General features: G+C 40.7%; 1 protein-coding gene across 1 annotated transcript in view; it reads right to left on the reverse strand.

Annotated features, from left to right (window-relative positions):
• MCOLN3 (mucolipin TRP cation channel 3) overlaps positions 1-8,276 on the reverse strand; it is a 43,833-nt gene extending 35,557 nt beyond the window's left edge. Inside the window, exons 1-2 of the mRNA XM_016188882.2 lie at positions 8,249-8,276; positions 2,959-3,188 (exon numbers count right to left, since the gene is read on the reverse strand). Of these exons, the coding sequence (XP_016044368.1) occupies positions 2,959-3,186 (228 nt within the window). The 5' untranslated portion in view covers positions 3,187-3,188; positions 8,249-8,276. The remainder of the gene's footprint in view (positions 1-2,958; positions 3,189-8,248) is intronic.
• Positions 8,277-17,771: the final 9,495 nt, after the last annotated feature.

The following is a 17,771-nucleotide window of genomic DNA, read 5'->3' on the forward strand; positions in this document are numbered from 1 at the left end:
CATTCAGAATGATCCAGGTAGTGAGAAAGGGGAACGCTCAGTTGGACGCCTATGATTGTTACTGCAGACACAAAAATCTCAAAATTAAGGGGAAGGGCTCCATGTTTTCCATGAGAAGAGGGCATCTATCATGCAGTCAAACTCATTTGTTCAATTACAAAGTTGTCTTTCTGTGACATTTCATTGACTTCTCAGATGTAGCTTAAGGAAATATCACCACCAAGCAGCCCCCAGTTCCTTCTAAAAGCTAACTTATACCGAGACACAGCTGGCCAGCTGGCCGGGGAGAGCACCAGCCCTTGATCCCGTCTAAGGTCCTGGGACCCAGAGCAGAGTCCCAGCATGACATGGGAGTGACGCAGCACTGAGGGGGGCACATGCGCGGTGGAACAGTGCTGTGTTATCTCTCTGTATCTTCTTTCTCTTCTCACTCTTTCCCTAACAAAAACAAAAAAAACAAAAATTTGCTCCAAGAGTGGTGGTTTGCCACATGCAAGAGACCTGAGAGCTCATCTAGGATGGGGGGAGACAGCATAATGATTATGCAGAGACTCTCATGCCTGAAGCTCCAAAGTTCCAGGTTCAATCCTCTGTACCACCATAAAGCAGATTATTAGTGCTCTGGTGAAAAAACAAACAAACAAACAACAACAACAACAAAAACTAGCTCCTCTAAACATTTATGTGTCTACTACTAGCATGTTTAACTTATTAAATCATTGGTCAATTATTTTTCTTTCAACCATCCTAGGAAATACATGAAGAACAAATAAGCTTTCAAAAAAAAAAAAAAACGAGTACTTAAAAACACAAGTCTGAGAAGGAAGAATAAAATTTAATTTTGAATCTTGGTTCTATCCTTCTAGTTTCCTAACTGTGATAGATTTTTCTACCTCAGCATTTTGTCTGTGAAGTACAGATAACACTACCTACCTTTGATTGCTTTAAGAATTGAATATGATGCTGTCTGAAATACAGTCTGAGTCAGCAAACTTCAACTAGACCCTAACACTCCAAATAGAAATAATCATATTCACCTGGTACAAACTCCCCACTTGTGGCAAACAACATAGATAATTTTCACTATTTTGACATACTCTGTAATTACTTGGAAGAATTGCTTTTTATAAGAAAGCAAGGGATATGCTTTGTTATTGTTTGTTTATTTATTTATTGGATAGAAACAGCCAGAAATAGAGAGGGAAGGGGAAGATAGAGAGGAAGAGAGACAGAGAGACACATGTAGCCCTGCTTCACCACTTGTGAAACTTTCCCCCTGCAGGCCAGGAATGGGGGCTTGAACACTGTACCACATGCACTCAACCAGGTATGCCACTACGCTGCCTTCTGGAAGTTAATAATTTCAATTTCAAATTCTCAAACATTTTATTGAAAACTGAAGATCAATTTTCATGGTGCTACACTGAAGAAAAAAAGAGGTTCTGTCTTTCGTGTCTTGGGGCTAGTCATGTAACTTTTTAAAACTATAAACAGCAGCCTTCTGGAAATAAATGATGCTAGTAGTTATCTAATAAAAGTGTAGTTGGAATTAGATACATAATGACCTAGAAAAGAAAAGTCACTTATTCAAGTACAATGTTCCTTTACGTAATACCTAGTATGAGAAACTTAGGCTAGAACTAGCCAAGTTCATATAATTGTAAAATTACCTTAGCTTCTAACAATCCTAAGATTTGTTCTCAATAATCACATAAGATTGATAAGTTACCGAGTTAGTGATTTCAGATTTTTTTCTACAAATGTTTCTCCTTGAATACCAGCTGTTTACTTATCTTTAATTTTTTCACCACACTAAGAGGAAGTGCTAATAAAAATGATGTCACATATTTTCCTACAAAAAAAAAAGAAAGAAAGAAAATAGGGAGGCGGGTGGTAGTGCAGCGGGCTAAGCGCACGTGGCACAAAGCGCAAGGACTGGCATAAGGATCCCAGTTCAAGCCCCCAGCTCCCCACCTGCAGGGAAGTCGCTTCACAGGTGGTGAAAGAGGTCTGCAGGTATCTATCTTTCTCTCCCCCTCTCTGTCTTCCCCTCCTCTCTCTATTTCTCTCTGTCCTTTCTAACCACAACGACATCAATAACAATAACTATAACAACAATAAAAAAAAAACAAGGGCAACAAAAGGGAAAATAAATAAATATAAATTTTTAAAAAACTTTAAAAAAGAAAATAGCATTTTGCCCTTTTATTTTAAGAGAAGGTAGTCACTTTTACCAACAGGAAGATATATATTACAGCTAGAGTATAAAATCATGAAATATGGTTCCTTACCCTCAAAAAAGAAAAAAATTTTCAGAAAAATCAAGGAAGTGAGACCCAAAAGCTCCTCAAACAAATCTATTTTGCTACCTCTGCTCCTCTTTCCCTGGAACTTCACACTCTCTGTTGCAGAGTTCCCATGATCACCAGACCATGAAAATCTAAATGACTGCCTTCACAGAAGCCTTTGAAGTTTCTGAAGTAGAGAAGAAAAGAATCCTCCTATTGGGTAATGGCTAGTTTCCTGGCCTATGTTAGCAACCACCAGCTAAAGCAAACACTGGGAGTTTTCTTCTCTTGAAAACTAAGATTGTGTGATGAAAAGTATAACTGAAAGATGAGAAGGGAGAAAGAAAGGGGCAAAAGCCCCCAAATCTTTTTATAAAAATATTAAGGAGGGCAGGGGTAGGTAGCATAATAGTTATGCAAACAGAGTGTCATGCCTGACATACCCAGGTACTAGCCCCTGTAGCACCATAAACCAGAGCTGATTAGTGCTCTGGTAAAAAATAAATAAATAAGTAAACAAACAAACAAACATTAAAGAAAGAAGGGTTTAAGATCTCCTGATGTGTTGTTCTCTGTTATGCAGACAGTTAGAAGCTATATAAGTCAATGCCTGGCTTTCTCTTTGTTATTAAAAGAGGCCATTGTCAACCTCATGATCTAAAAAGCTTACCTGTATAGTCACCATTGCAATTTTTAGTATCTGTATGGCAAGCTTCCATGGTTTTCGACCTCGAGCCCAGAACTTCTCACAAGGATTCATGAAAAAAAATTTGAGTTTTCTCCTCATCTGATCTTCCAGCAGAAGCTCCTCGGTGGAGGACGTACGCTGGTGAAAAGCGTAGCGATTTTCCTCTTCACGAGAGCTGCAGCTGCTTATAACTACCTCGGGGCTTGCCATCTCTAGGGGAAAGGACAAAACTGTTTCCAGTCTGCAAGTAAAATCACGAGTCTCTACTCTTTGAGACTATGGGATAGTTGAAGAAACCCAAGTAAGACATCTGGTTTCAAATAATCATCATTGTTCTAAACTTCGTTTTATTTTTTAAACTTTTATGTTTCTTCTCCTTGATAGGACAGAGAAATTGAGAGGGCGAGAGGAGATGGAGAAGGAAAGACAGGTATCTACAGCACTGCTTCACTGCACGTGAAGCCTCCCGTGGGCAGGTGGGGACTGAGGGCTCGAATGGGGTCCTTGAGCATTGGACCATGTGTGTTCAAACACATGAGTCATGCCCTGGCATCCTTAACTTCACTTAAAGTGTTTACAGAATCGATTCGAATATAACACATCATTTTCCTGTTGATATTTGCTTCAGTCACTAATTTTCACCCACAGAAAATTGTCAGATTCAAAGGCTGCTCTTACTAGCAAAGATCATATGCACATACAACTTACGACATGGACACATACATGTGATATACTGCAAATGTCTATTTGTGTGTGCTATTCATAGACCATATCTGACACTTCTGTGACCTTGGCCAAATCACTCACCCTCTCTGAATTTTAGTTATTTCTTTTCTGAAATGAATAAAAATACCAACCCTCTCCTAGATCTCAAATTGTATTATAGGGTCATTGTAATCAAAACTGCTTGGTACTGGAACATAAATAGAAACACTGACCAGTTGAATGGAATTGATAGTCCAGAGGTAAGCCTCCACACCTATGGACATCTAATCTTTGACAAAGGTGCCCAGACTGTTAAATGGGGCAAGAAGAATCTCTTCAACAAATGGTGTCGGAAAAAATTGGGTTGAAACATGCGGGCGAATGAAACTGAACCATTATATATTCACCACACACAAAAGCAAATTCCACACACGTAAGTAAATTCCAAATCAATCAAGGACTTAGATGTTAGACCAGAAACTGTCAAATACTTAGAAGAAAATATCGGTAGAACTTTTTTCCATCTAAATTGTAAAAGCATCTTCAATGATACTAATCCAAATTACAAAAAAGACTAAATCAAACAAAAAATCAATGGACTACATCAAATTAAAAAGCTTCTTTACAAAAAAAAAAAAAAAAGCTTCTTTACAGCAAAAGATACCACCACCCAAACAAAGAGACCCCTTACGGAATGGGAGAAGGTCTTTACATGCCATACATCAGACAAGAGGCTAATAACCAAAAATACTGACCCTCACATGACTCTAGCAGCCATTAAATAAAAAGGCAAATAAAGTTCTTGCATAGTCTAACACTAAGTAAGCAGCCCCCTTACCTTACAGTCCCCACAGATAGATCAAATCCCTAGACAACCAGCAAAAATGTTAAGGGAAATATGAGCCTCTGGAGACTTCACAGTTCTGCAAAGTTTGTGAACGCAGAGCTTAATTGAAGCCCAGATCCAAATTGGTCACATCACTTGCATTTGCTTTTCCTGAAGGGAGTTTTTATGTAACACATTTTACTTACCAAAGTATTTCAAACTTAGTATTTTTTGTGCCTTTGAAAAAAGAGGGGGGGCACCATTATTGCTTACACAAACAATTTTTCCAACAAAAAACAAAAAGTCACTTAAGAATCTGGGATGTATCTTGGATTTTTCTCTCAGGCTAGCCATATTTGGAGGCCTGTTTGAAACAAAATACCCCAAACCACCAGAGAGAGTAGAGTCTTTTGCAAATTTAAAAGAAAGGCTGAATGATATTTTTACCAGAATTTTGGCTCAGAGATTGAGTGGTGGGGTTCAAAATATAATTATAGATAACCTGACAGGTGACCATTTAAGTATCATACTGCTTCTTAAGTCTATCATATATTGGTGGCGGGGGGCGCTCAATACAAGTTTGCTTAGCAAATCCAGTATCTCTGGAAAAGAAAAGATATTGACTATAAAAAGAAGACAATGTAAATGTTTCAATTCTTGATTAATAAGGATGTCACTGAACATAGAACCTATTTACAGGGCTGACAAAATAGCTCAATTGGTTAGTTCACCGCTTTGCCCTGTATGTGACCCAGGCATGAGTCCAGCCACCACCAAACTGAAGAAAGGTTTAGTGCTTCCTATTATCTCCCTCTCTTTTCTCTGACTCAATCTTTCCATCTGAAAAAAGGTCATCCACAAGTGGAGAAGATGAGAAAATAGATCAAGAACATATTTACAATAGCATATGCAATATCCTAAAAAATTAAATGATTGTATTAGAATTTATTAACATGTGAGTCAGGTGTGATGAAATGCTTGTCAAAGTACAACTCTTAGGGAAAGACAAAAAAGAAAGAATTTTTAATCTCTTGAAATTTCACTCAAAAACATTTTTTACCATTCTAAAAGGTCTTGGAATTAGTACCGGCATTCAGTACCTGCATAACTCCACCTCTCCCAGTAGTTCCCCCCCTCCTTTATAAAGGGTCAGAGACAGAGACAGAGATAGATTAGGAGAAATACCAGCACACTACCAATGAAGCCTCCCAGCTTCTACCGCCATTGGTGACGGGGGCCTTAAACCTAGGTTCCTAGAGCATGGCAACATGTGAACCGTACTGGTGAGCCATGTCTCAGCAGCCAAAGTATTGCATTTTAAACAGCATTTAAAGATGCCTCACCCAGGCTGGGTAGCACAGTGGTTATGCAAAAAGGCTTTCATGCCTGACACTTCAAGGTTCCAGTTTCAGTTACCAGTACCATTATAAGTCAGAGCTAAGCTGTGCTCTGGTAAGAAAGAAAAGAAAGGATAAGAAAAGGATAAAGGAAGGAAAGAAGAAAAAAGAAAAGGAAAGGAAGGAAGGAAGGAAAGAAGTGAAAAAAATACCTATGGAAGTTAGCATAAAACTTTCATTTTACTCAAAACTCTCAAATGAGCAGCAATATAGTAATAGTGATGTTGTTACTACTCACGCATATGAGTGAATTATGGATGTGAGGTCATTAAGCCCTTTCTATTTTTATGCCAGGAAAATTAAACTTTAAACAAAGTGGTCACGTGCTATGTAACAGTAACCCACTGGATCAAAGAGAAAATAAGCCACCACTCAATGTACTCAGGATATCACATGCAGTTGCCCCAGAAGTAGGATATTTCATTCTGTCTGTCATTCACAAAGACAGACAGCTAAAAATACTGCAGAAAATTAGTTTTACCACATACCCAAAACTCTTAAAAAAACACTTTAAGAAATTGCTCTCTGAAATCTGGGAAAAGTCCAACTGGCTTTGGTGAAAGAATAGTGGTACTTTTATAATGAAGGCTGTGGCTAAAACACAGCACGGAGAGGTAGGATATTGTATCTTTAAAGCGCACAGCTTTGCAAACAAATGTTATGCCAATAAAAAATGAAAAGCAAAGGCCAACCGATGATGCACCTGATTAAGTGCACACATTACAGTACACAAGGGCCTGGGTTCAAGTCCCTGACCCCCACTTGCTAGGGAAAAGCTTCACAAGTAGTGAAGCAGGGATGCAAGTGTCTTCCTGTCTCTTTCCCTCTCTGTATCCCCCTCCCTCTCAGTTTCTGGCTTTAGCCAATAAAAAATAACAATCAAGAGAAAAATTAAAATTAAATGAAAAGCTAAAACTGGAACCCTTCCAGGTTCCTCGATGCTGATGATGTATGTGTTGGTCCACAATCCTTCACACTCACCAGGGACACAGGATGCAGGGGAGATGGAGAAATGAGTGAGTCAGGAGAAAATCTACTGGCAGCGTAAGAAATGCTCTTGGACTCTACAGACTTACACAGAAAATTTATTCATAGCCACCAGAAACTTCACTGGATAGAGCTACAGAAAATTACAGCCAGGCTGTAAAAGCCTCACAGGTGCCCTCAGATAACAGAATCGTTTTCAGACATTTCCTACTTCACCCAAACACAAAACTTAAGTCTTTCTTTCTGTCTGTCTTCCTTCACTTATTTTTCTTTTTTCTTTTTTAAAGCAAGTGCTAAGACTGACTTTATCAGCCTGGTATTTCGTTGGTGAGCAGAGTGCGAAGGGCACAGCGATTATCCAGAGTCCTCTTGCCACAGGCGACTTCCTTTCCCCCAAGCAGAGTTTCATGCTCTCTGCAGACACCTCAACCTGGCTGGCTGGAGGTTAGGGGGCTCCTAGCTAAGAACATCTGGCTTAAGCTCCCATTTGCACCTGCCCGCCAACCCCACCCTGCCTAGAATAAAGAATATATTGTGTATGTCTCTCTCTCTCTCTCTCCACACATACATAGAAACAGATATGGTATATATAATATATATACACTATATATATATTATACACATCATATATATATGACAGGTAGTGGTGTACCTGGTTGAGCATGCACAAGGACCCATGTTCAAGCCCCTGCTCCCCACCTGCAGAGGGAAAGCTTCACGAGTAATGAAGCAGGGCTGCAGGTGTCTCTCTGTCTCTCTTCCTCTCTATCTCCCCCTCCCCTCTCAATTTCTGTCTCTATCCAATAATAGAAAAATAGTGAGATGTATATATGTATATGAGATAATATATATATATATGATATACAGAGAGATGATATAGAGATAAACAGACAGAGATTTTACTTGTCTGAAATAAAGGAGTCCAGAGAGCCAAGCCCAACTTCTTTCTTTTATCTTTCCAGGACAGACCCCAGACCTCTTCCTCCCCAACCCCCAACCCTAAGCTCAAGCTGGGGGCCTAGGTGCGAGCCCCCTGTGACAGAGCTGTGGGTCAGGGTGAGGGGTTGGGGTGGGGAGTTGGGGGCCATGGGGGGCCCAGCAGCCTCTCTGTTCCATGAGCGACCTCCGGGGGCCACCGCTACTGACCTTGGACTTGCTCCCGAGTAGGCGCTGTGCCGAACCGCTGCAGTTCGCACCCTGCCCCGCCCAGTGCCCCTTCCATGGGCGCCTGCACCCCGGGGTCCGCCCCTCCCTCTGCGTGTCTCCGAAGGCTGGCGACATACCGGTCCCTCCTGAGCGCCAAGGACTCACTTCCCAGGACACCTGATGCCTCGCGGCGGCGCCGGGCGGAGCTCACCTGCGGAAGGGGCTCACCTGGTGGCGGGCGGGGGAGGCTGCGGGGCCAACCTGCGGCGAGCCGAGCCCGGAGCCGGGTGTCTCGGTGCAGCCCAGTGGAGGCGCCGCAGGTCTTCTGGGCTGCAGGGGCTCGAGGCCCGCAGCACCCACCCCCAACCCCCGGGCCTCTGAAGCTCTGCCCAGTCCAAAGGGAGCTGGGCCACCCAGAGTCCCCGCCCAAGGCAGCCTCCCCCCACCCCCTCCCGCTGGCGAACTCGTGACCCTCCTCCCAGCTGACCGACTCCTTCTCTGGGCCACCTGTCAGGGGCACCCCACCCTCTCCCCATCAAGTTCCTCTCAGGCCATCCACTTTGCCAATATTTTTTCTTTTTATTTTCTTCTCTTTTTATTTACTATTTATTTATTTATCATTAGATAGTGACAGAAAGAAATAAAGTAGTGAGGGAGAGGTAGAGAGAGAAAGAGACAGACACTTGCAGCCCTACTCATTCTTGAAGCTTCTTTCCCTTCTTGCTGGGAAATTGTGCAGATGTCTTCTCCGTGGCCCGCACAACAACGCCTTCTTCAAGTGGGGACCAGGGTGTTGAACCCGGGTTCTTGCACACTGTAATGTGTCCACTGAACCAGGTACGCCTACGCCTGGACCCCTTTCCTTCCCTTCCTTTTCCTCCCCCACCCCTGGTAGCCATTACCCCTCACCCCCGATTTTCTTTTCTTTCTTTTTTTTTCCCATTTTTTTCTTTTTTCGTTTTTCTTCCATTTTGTTTGATAGAACAGAAGGAAATTGAGAGGAGAGAGGAAGACAGAGAGAAAGAGAGGAAAGGAGGAAAGAGAGACATCTGCAGACTCACTTTTCCTTTCTATTTTCTTAGCTAGGACAAAGAGACGTTGAGGGGCTAAGGAGAGATAGCGAGAGAAAGACGGACACCTTCAGACCTGCTTCACTGCTCCAGAAGTGTGCTCCCCCCACCCCTGCATGTGAGGAGCAGGACTCAAACTGTGTTCTTGTGCATAGTATTGGTTTAGTCAATGTTTCCTTTTTATAAATAGAAAATTAAAAAAAAAAAAAACTAACTCCTAAACCTCACCTGTACTTGTCCTTATCTTACAAGGTTTTAGCAAAAACCCTAAGTCAGTTTAACCTCCATCCCATATCTGATCACGCTCTGTGTCTTAGTAAATCGGTCATCTTCAGCTGCCCCCCAGGTGATGTCAGTGTGCTCTGGTCTGTTCTCCTCAATGAAGTTTACTAGGTATTTCAGCCAAAGCTCTGTTTCCCTTACTGTGTTCTCTTAGTAATTTTTCCAACCTGCAACTTCTACCTTCCTAAGTTGGCAATTTCAACATGTCTCTAGGTAACACTGCTGAAACTTATAGAAGGTCTAAATGTTTCATTAACTGAACACTACCCAGTCATGCTCACAGCATTTCCCAGTCACCAGGGGTGTAGGCTCAAGCCCCCAGCCCTCACCTGCAGGGGAGAGGTTCATGACTGGTGAATCAATGCCATAGCTCGATCATACTCCCTGTCTCTCTCTGTCTCTCTCTCCCTCCTCCCTCTCTCTCCATATATATAATATATATCTTCCCCTTCTTTTATTTTTTTAGTTTTTTTTTAATTTGTTTATTGGGGGTTAATGCTTTACAGTCAACAGTAAATACAATAGCTTGGACATGCATAACATTTCTCAGTTTTCCATACAACAATACAACCCCCACTAAGTCCTCTGCCATCCTGTTCCAGGACCTGAACTCTCCCCCCACCCCACCCACCCAGAGTCCTTTACTTTGGTGCAATACACCAACTCCAGTCCAAGTTTGGCTTAGTGTTTTCCCTTCTGATCATGTTTTTCCAGCTTCTGCCTGTGAGTGAGATCATCCCATGTTCATCTTTCTGTTTTTGACTTATTTCACTTAACTTCTTCCCCTTCTAACTTCTATCTATATATATATAAAATAAATAATATGTGCATTTTATTATTAATAAATATTACCAAAGTACCCTCCAATGCATTTAGTAAGTATTGTATGGTCTGCCTTCTATATAGGAACATTGGGTGAAAAAAACATATATAAAGACAAAAATTTCTACCCTGTAGAGTTTACATTTGACTAAACACGGACAGTTATTGGTTATAATAAATACATTATAAAGCATGTCAGAAGGTAATAAGTACTATGGAGGGATGAGATAAATCAGAGACAGGAGAATGAGGAGTGTTGAGAAGCTGCCATTTTAAACAAGGGGGTGGGGATAAGGCCTCACTGAGAAGTTAATATTCAAGCAAAAACTTGAAAGATATCTGATTCAAGTGTCCCAGACAGAGAGAACAGCCAGTGCAACTCGGGATCATGCTTGGTGTGTTTGTGTAAACACGATGTATCTACAGCAGTGTGAGCTCTGGAGATAAATAGAAGCAGAGGAGGTTAGTCATAGAAGACAAGTTGTGTTGGGTCTTGTATATCTTTGTAAGAATTCCGGAGAGGCCTTTGAGGGGAAACTTAGTATGATTTGACTTACATTTTAAGTGTGTCTCCCTCACTTCCAAGCTGAAAAGACCTGACCAAAGGGTCAAAAGATTGAAGTAGAAGAGTTAAGAATGAAGCTTAGATTTGGCTTGATGACCTTAAAAATGAGATTGTCATCAAGCACGGCAAAGACTACTGGACAAACAGGTTGTTAGTGAGAATAAGGAGTTAGTTTTCAACAGCATCTCAGATTATTGGAGGTTATTTAGTTTGTTTTTGAGTCCATTTCCCTTACAGACTGACATTTCTTAAAATACACTATGAAGGGAGTTGGGTGGTAGTGCAGCAGGTTAAGCACACATGGCGCAAAGTGCAAGGACCAGAGTAAGGATCCCAGTTCAAACCCCCAGCTCCCCACCTGCAGGAGAGTCGCTTCACAAGAAGTGAAGCAGGTCTGCAGATGTCTGTCTTTCTCTGCCCCTCTCTGTCTTCACCTCCTCTCTCCATTTCTCTCTGTCCTATCCAACAGCAATGGCATCAATAACAACAATAAAAATAAATAAATAAAAACTACACTATGAATAAATTGCTAGAAAAATGGAATAAAGACATTTCAAAATGCACATTTCAATTCTGATCATATGTAACATAGTCACACTATCAAATTACTAGAAAGTTCTTAAGCATGTCAATGTCTGTATTTCATTAGTTGTGGATGGATAATGGATAATGGATAATAGATAAGCTAGTAGTAACAAGTATTTCCTTGCTGATTGGCCTGGGGGTTATACTTGGGATAACACTCATTCAAATGGAAATATTTAAAGGGTAATAAATATTCAAGTCTATGTTTAGTAATCTCCAAAGAGGCAATGCTTATAAATTCACATTTTACAGAATTTAAGATTAAAATTTGGGTCATGCATATATACCATGTTTAGGACACTGTGCTAGTGTTGTTTTGATAGTTCTGGGACAAAGAAACCAGTTAAGATTTGTGGGCAATCTGGGTCAGCTAATAACTTTGTTTACCTTCATAGTCATGTTCTTCAAAAGTTTTACCTATTGGAAATAAGAATAAGTTGATATCTGTTAACAACTGTGTATCCTGTTATGATATTTAATGCATTTTTTCCCAAGAATTGACTCTCTCCTCCAGTAACTACAGCTTTGTACCAAACTCTGACTGTTCTGTTGTTCTTTTCAATTCTCATCCAATAAGCTGTGATACTGTTTCCCAAGTACTTTGCAAACCATCAGAATCAGCAGTTTAGGGCACAAACAAGGACACTCCATTTCCATCCAACATCCCTTCATCCCAGGCATACTGATGCAGGAGGGGGGAAAAAAGGACATACGGATTCTTTATTCTTTTTTTAGTGCTAAGGATTCTCAGCACTAAAGCAAGTACTAAGAAGCTGCTTTCTACTCGGTTTGTCAGACTATCATTTTAAAACACTGTGCAAAGCTCATTAAGATGTCTTTATAAATGAAAGAAATATATTTAGTACAATTTATTTTTATTTTATTTATTTATTTATTTTGCCTCCAGGATTACTGCTGGGGCTTGGTGCCTGCACCACAAATCCACTCTCCTGGAGGCCATTTTTTTTCCCTTTTGTTGTTGTATCATTGTTGTGGTTATTGTTATTGTTGTTATTGGATAGGGCAGAGAGAAATGGAGAGAGGAAGGGAAGACGAGAAAGACACCTGCAGACCTGTTTCACCGCCCGTGAAGTGACCCCCGTGCAGGTGGGAAGCTGGGGCCTCGAACCAGGATCCTTATGCTGGTCTTTGCACTTTGCGCCATGTGCTCTTAACCCACTGCGCTACTGCCTGACCCCCCACAGCTTATTTTTGCCACCAGGTTTATCTCTGGAGAGCTCAGTGCCTACACAACTCCATTGATACCAGAGCCTGGATCCTAGAACTTAATTTCTAACTTTTTTTGATATCATGACTTGTGACTCATACCTCCCCTTGGGTGTCTCTAAAGAAATGACAGAAAAGCTTGCTGTCTCATTCAGATCACAAGGTTATAATCTTCACTTCCTTAATTCCAACAACCAAGGATTAAGGATTTTTTTGGTAATAAATGGAAATTATGTAGATGAATACAAAGAAACATTTGTTAGAGAAATTTTTCTAGATTTGCTTTAAAGACTAGTCAGTCAATTAAATGATTCAACATAAGTTTTATTAACTACTAGTGTCAGATGCTGTACAAACCAGTAGAGTTACAAAGCACAGTGGTGCCGTTCCTGCCCTGATGTTCAGTAGGGAAAAGAGACATCAAATAAGTAAGTCATTGCAACATAATTTTATACTCACTTATATAGTAGAACAGAAAAAAAAATCAGTTAATTCTGATGTATGTTTGGATGGCTTTGTAAAGAGGGTGATATTTGAATTGGGACTTGAAAACTAAATAAAAGCTACCAAGAAACTAAAGTGTAGGAAAGCATTAGTGACTGATACAGAGGTAGAAATTGAAGCAATGAAATGAGCAGATGCACAGTTGTACAGGGGTGTGGTATATTGGGACAACAGTCCTGCACGACCAGAGCTCTGTCTATCCACCTGGAGCTTGTAGACTCCCGGGCCATGCAACAGGTGCCTGGGATGATGGAAAGTCACACACTGGGCATGTCACAGAGGCCTCAGGCTTCTTTGAGTTTATTCAATTGTTGTTTATAATGACTTGAGGAAACATTTGTAATTTTACTGAGAGGTAGTGAATATATAAAAATGTATATACATTTATTTATTTACTTATTTACCACAACATTGCACAGACTCTGTGTTGGGGACTGATCTGGGACTCGGACTTGGAGTCACAAGCATAGAAATCTTTTACATAATCATTATTCTATCTTCCCTGCCACTCAAACTCATTTTAAATAAAATGTAATAAAACAAATTAAAAAGAAACTAAACGTGGAGGCCAGGTGATGATGATCCAGGATAAGCACACATATCACTATGCACAAGGACCCAGGTTCAAGCCCTTGCTCCCCACTTGCAGGAGGAACGTTTCGTAAGCAGTGAAGCAGGGCTTCAGGTGTCTCTTTTTCTCTCTCCCTCTTCATCTCCCCTTTCATCGCAGTATCTTTCTGCCTTGTCAAAAATAGAAAGAAAAAAAAAGTCCAACAGGAGTGATGGATTCATAGTGCAGGCAGTGAGCCCCAGCGTTAACCCTTGTGGGAAAAAAAAAAGTTCTTTAAATGAAACAAACACATTTCGATCGCAGGAGTCTATTGCAAGCTGTGACCTAATTGCTCTCAGTCTGTTACTAATTTCCAACCCCCATGGTTTCATGCTCCTTATCTTCTAGAGACTTCACTTGAGAAGTAATAAGATCTGAGTTAGAATAATAGCTGTTGTCTTCCAGTTATTTTTCAGGTGTCATATTCTTTCAGATACAGTCCTGTTTTCATATTCTATTTCCGACTGAGTATACTTACTTGGGATAGTATTAGAACTGAATATCTGCTTTACAACACTGTGTGAAGGTTTAAAGTGATAGTGTGGAGGAGAAAGGTCAAATAAAGAAACTATTACTACCAAAAGGTGAAGCCTATCTAAAATAAGAGAGTTAGGATGACCGAGAAATTATTTGAAAGCTATAGATGAAAGGAAAGGAACAACACTTAATGGTGGGCAATAGAAGTGGAATCAGGGGAGTAGGGCGGTAGCGCAGAAGGTTAAGCACACGTGGCGCAAAGCACAAGGACCAAAGTAAGGATCCCTGTTCCAGCCCCCAGCTCCCCACCTGTAGGGCCGTCGCTTCACAAGCAGTGAAACAGGTCTGCAGGTGTCTATCTTTCTCTGTCCCTCTCTGTCTTTCCCTCCTCTCTCCATTTCTCTCTGTCCTATCCAACAAAGACGACATCAATAACAACAGCAATAACAACTACAACAATAAAACAACAAGGGCAACAAAAGGAAATAAATATTTTTTAAAAAGTGGAATCAGAGAGGACTCCAATTTCTAGCTTTTCAATATGATGAATAGAAAACTTACCTTGGCTGGGGGCGGGGGGTGGCTGGGTGGTGGCACACCTGGCTGAGCTCATATGTTAAGGCAAATGAGGACCTGGGTTTAAACCCCTAGTCCCCACCTGCAGGGGGAAAGCTTTGCGAGTGGTGAAGCAGTGTTGCAGATGTCTTGCTTCCTTTCTCCCTCTCTGTCTCCCCCTACCCTCTCAATTTCTGACTGTCTCTATCCCATAAATACAGATAACTTTTTAAAAATTGAAAATTTACCCTGTAATCCTACAATCTTGTAACCCAGTATAATCACAAATTAAAAATAAAGGAAACGCAAAAAGATTAGTAATATATGCAGCTACTAATAACAGAAATTTTATTGTTTAGGGGCCAGATGGTGGTGCACTTGAGTAAGTGCATATGTTACCATGTTCAGAGATCTGGGTTTGAGTCTGTAGTCCCCACCTGCAGGAGTAAGCTTTAAGAGTAGTGAAGTAGAGACAAAGGTGTCTCTTTCTCTTCCCCTCACTATGTCCCTTTCCTTTCAATTTCTCTGTCCTAAAAAATTAAACATTAAAAAGTAAAATGAAATACTCTTATTTATGGTGGAAAACAAGATAATTTCTCCAAGATATCAGAAAGATAATGAATTAATTTTTAGCTCTCTTAAATAGTGATGTCTACTGGATAGCAAATAAGTTTCTCATTTCCCATTTAGTCTCTTTACTTAGTAACCATTAACACTAAACTAAGTGTGCATATGAAAATGCCTAGTACGCAGTGAAAATTCAAATCTCTTATTTAAAAGATGTAAAGATTAAAAAAGAAGTCACCGATATGCTTTCACAGATGGTTAAAGGGAAAAACAGATACAAGGCCAGTCAGCAGAGTGTTAGTGAGAAAAGACTCGGGACTGAGACTGAAGAGAAATGAGGCTTTCCATGTTGCTGAACAGAAGAGTCTGAGGAAAGATTGTTGAAACGATAACAAGACCTCTCCCCTAGTGGAAAAAAAAATCTATATTTTTCATTTGCAAATGTGTTAGAAATTTCAAAAAAAAATCTACTGAGCCAGGTTGGGGGGCAGTGAAGAGGGGGTGAGGGGTGAGGGTTGGGTGGTGGCCCCCACTCCAGCTCACACCTGAGGCTGGGCCGTTTCACCAGTAGTGAAGTGCGTCTGCAGGTGTCAAACTTTCTCTCTCCTCTGTTTTTTTTTTAAATTTTAATTTATTAATAGTTTGTTACAAAATTGTAAGATTACAATGTATAATTCCACAAAACACCCACCACCAAGCTTTTGTACCTCCACCTTCCTACCTCTCAAAGATAACCATCATAGTTTTCATAAGTCTTACACTTTGCTTGCTTCTGTTTTTTTTTTTTTTTTTTTTGGATTTTTTTGGGGGTGGGGGGCAAGTTCACATAAACCAGATCTATAGATTCCACATATGAGTGAAACCATCTGGCAGTGGTCTTTTCATCTCTCTACTTATTTTGCTAAGCATAATCACCTTCAGTTCCATAAAATTTGTCCCAAAGAACACACTATCCTCTTTTTTGAGTGCAGAGTAGTAATCCATGGAATACGTATCCCATAATATCTTTAGTCAGTTATTTGTTGATGGGCATTCAGGCTGCTTCCACTCTGGCTATTGTGAATAATGCAGCTATGAACATAGGGGTGTGTATGTCCTTTTGAATTAGTGCTTGAGTGTTTCTGGATAAGTGGTATTGCTGGGTCATAAGGTAATCCCATTTTTATTTGTTTAAAGACTCTCCATATAGTGTTCCAAAGGGACTGTTATCAGTTTGCAATCCCACTAGCAGTGGGGTTTCCACCACAGCCTCTCCAACGCCTATCATTTCCTGGTTTGTTGATGTAAGCCATTATTTCAGGTCTGTTTTTCTTTATTTCCAATAAAATAATAAGGAAAAAATAGAAAGAAAAATGGGTGGGGGGAATGTAACCGGAGTGGTGGATTGATTCGTCATGCAGGCACTGAGTCCCAGTGGCTATAAATATAAATATAAATATATCCATAGGACATTTCCCCTCCTCATGTGAAATCTTATTTAGTGTTAATAAGTATTACATGTGTTATGAATCTACAAACACTTCCTCAAATATTTCATGGGTGTGGAAACTAAGGTAAACTGGGCTAGGCAGCAGCACACCGGCTTGAGAGCACAAATTACAGGCTCAAAGACTCAGGTTCAAGACCTGGGTCCCCACAGGGGGAAGCTTCACAAGCAGTGCTGCAGGTGTCTCTCTTTTTCTCCCTTCTCTATCTCTCCCTTCCCTCTCAGCTTCCATCTTTATCCAAAAATGAAGTTTGTTTTTTTTTTAAATTAAGTCAGTTGCAGCAATCAACTGTACTACTTTCGGATTACAAAATTACGCTGTTATAATTTTTTTTCAAGGAAACAAGGGAACTAATGTTCAACGAGATGAGCTTCACTATGTGAATCTCAAGAGATCTATCATTACAGAGAAAATGAGCCTTGGAATTAATCGAGGATTTAATCTTCTTCCTTTGAGACTTACACATCCTGTGTGAGCTCATCTCAATACAAAAATCATTTTGGCACAGGAAATTTGTGACATGTTTTAAGAAGAGTGGGGCCCCCGTGGCACCCACAGGAACCTGATATTCTCTTCCTCACTAAAGAATCGAGGTCGCACAGCTCAGCTTGCAGGTAGGGTCAACAAAACTACTCTAAGAGATTCAAGTCTGAAACCTTCACATCCACCTTCACTCCTGGCTGCTAGAGAACACGTTCTAGAAGTATCTTCCTCAGGTATGGTTGCAGTGGGTGTGAAGCTCACACCCAAGCTGTCAAAACTGAGGTCAAGCAAAGCCACAGCCTTCCCAGATGCTTAAATTGCACTAGTGGCTGGCCCTAGTTTCACCTTGCATCACAGCAACCAATCATGAACCGGCTCTGAAATAGACTGGCAGGGAGTGGGCATTGTATTGGTGGAGGCATGTTGTCAATCTCAGCAAAGGCAGAGCCTCTTTTCTCTTAGCAACGGGTGCGTGATAGCAACAGCCTGCCAAGGCACTA

Source organism: Erinaceus europaeus, chromosome 11 (assembly GCF_950295315.1).
Source record: "Erinaceus europaeus chromosome 11, mEriEur2.1, whole genome shotgun sequence".
Taxonomy (NCBI): domain Eukaryota; kingdom Metazoa; phylum Chordata; class Mammalia; order Eulipotyphla; family Erinaceidae; genus Erinaceus; species Erinaceus europaeus.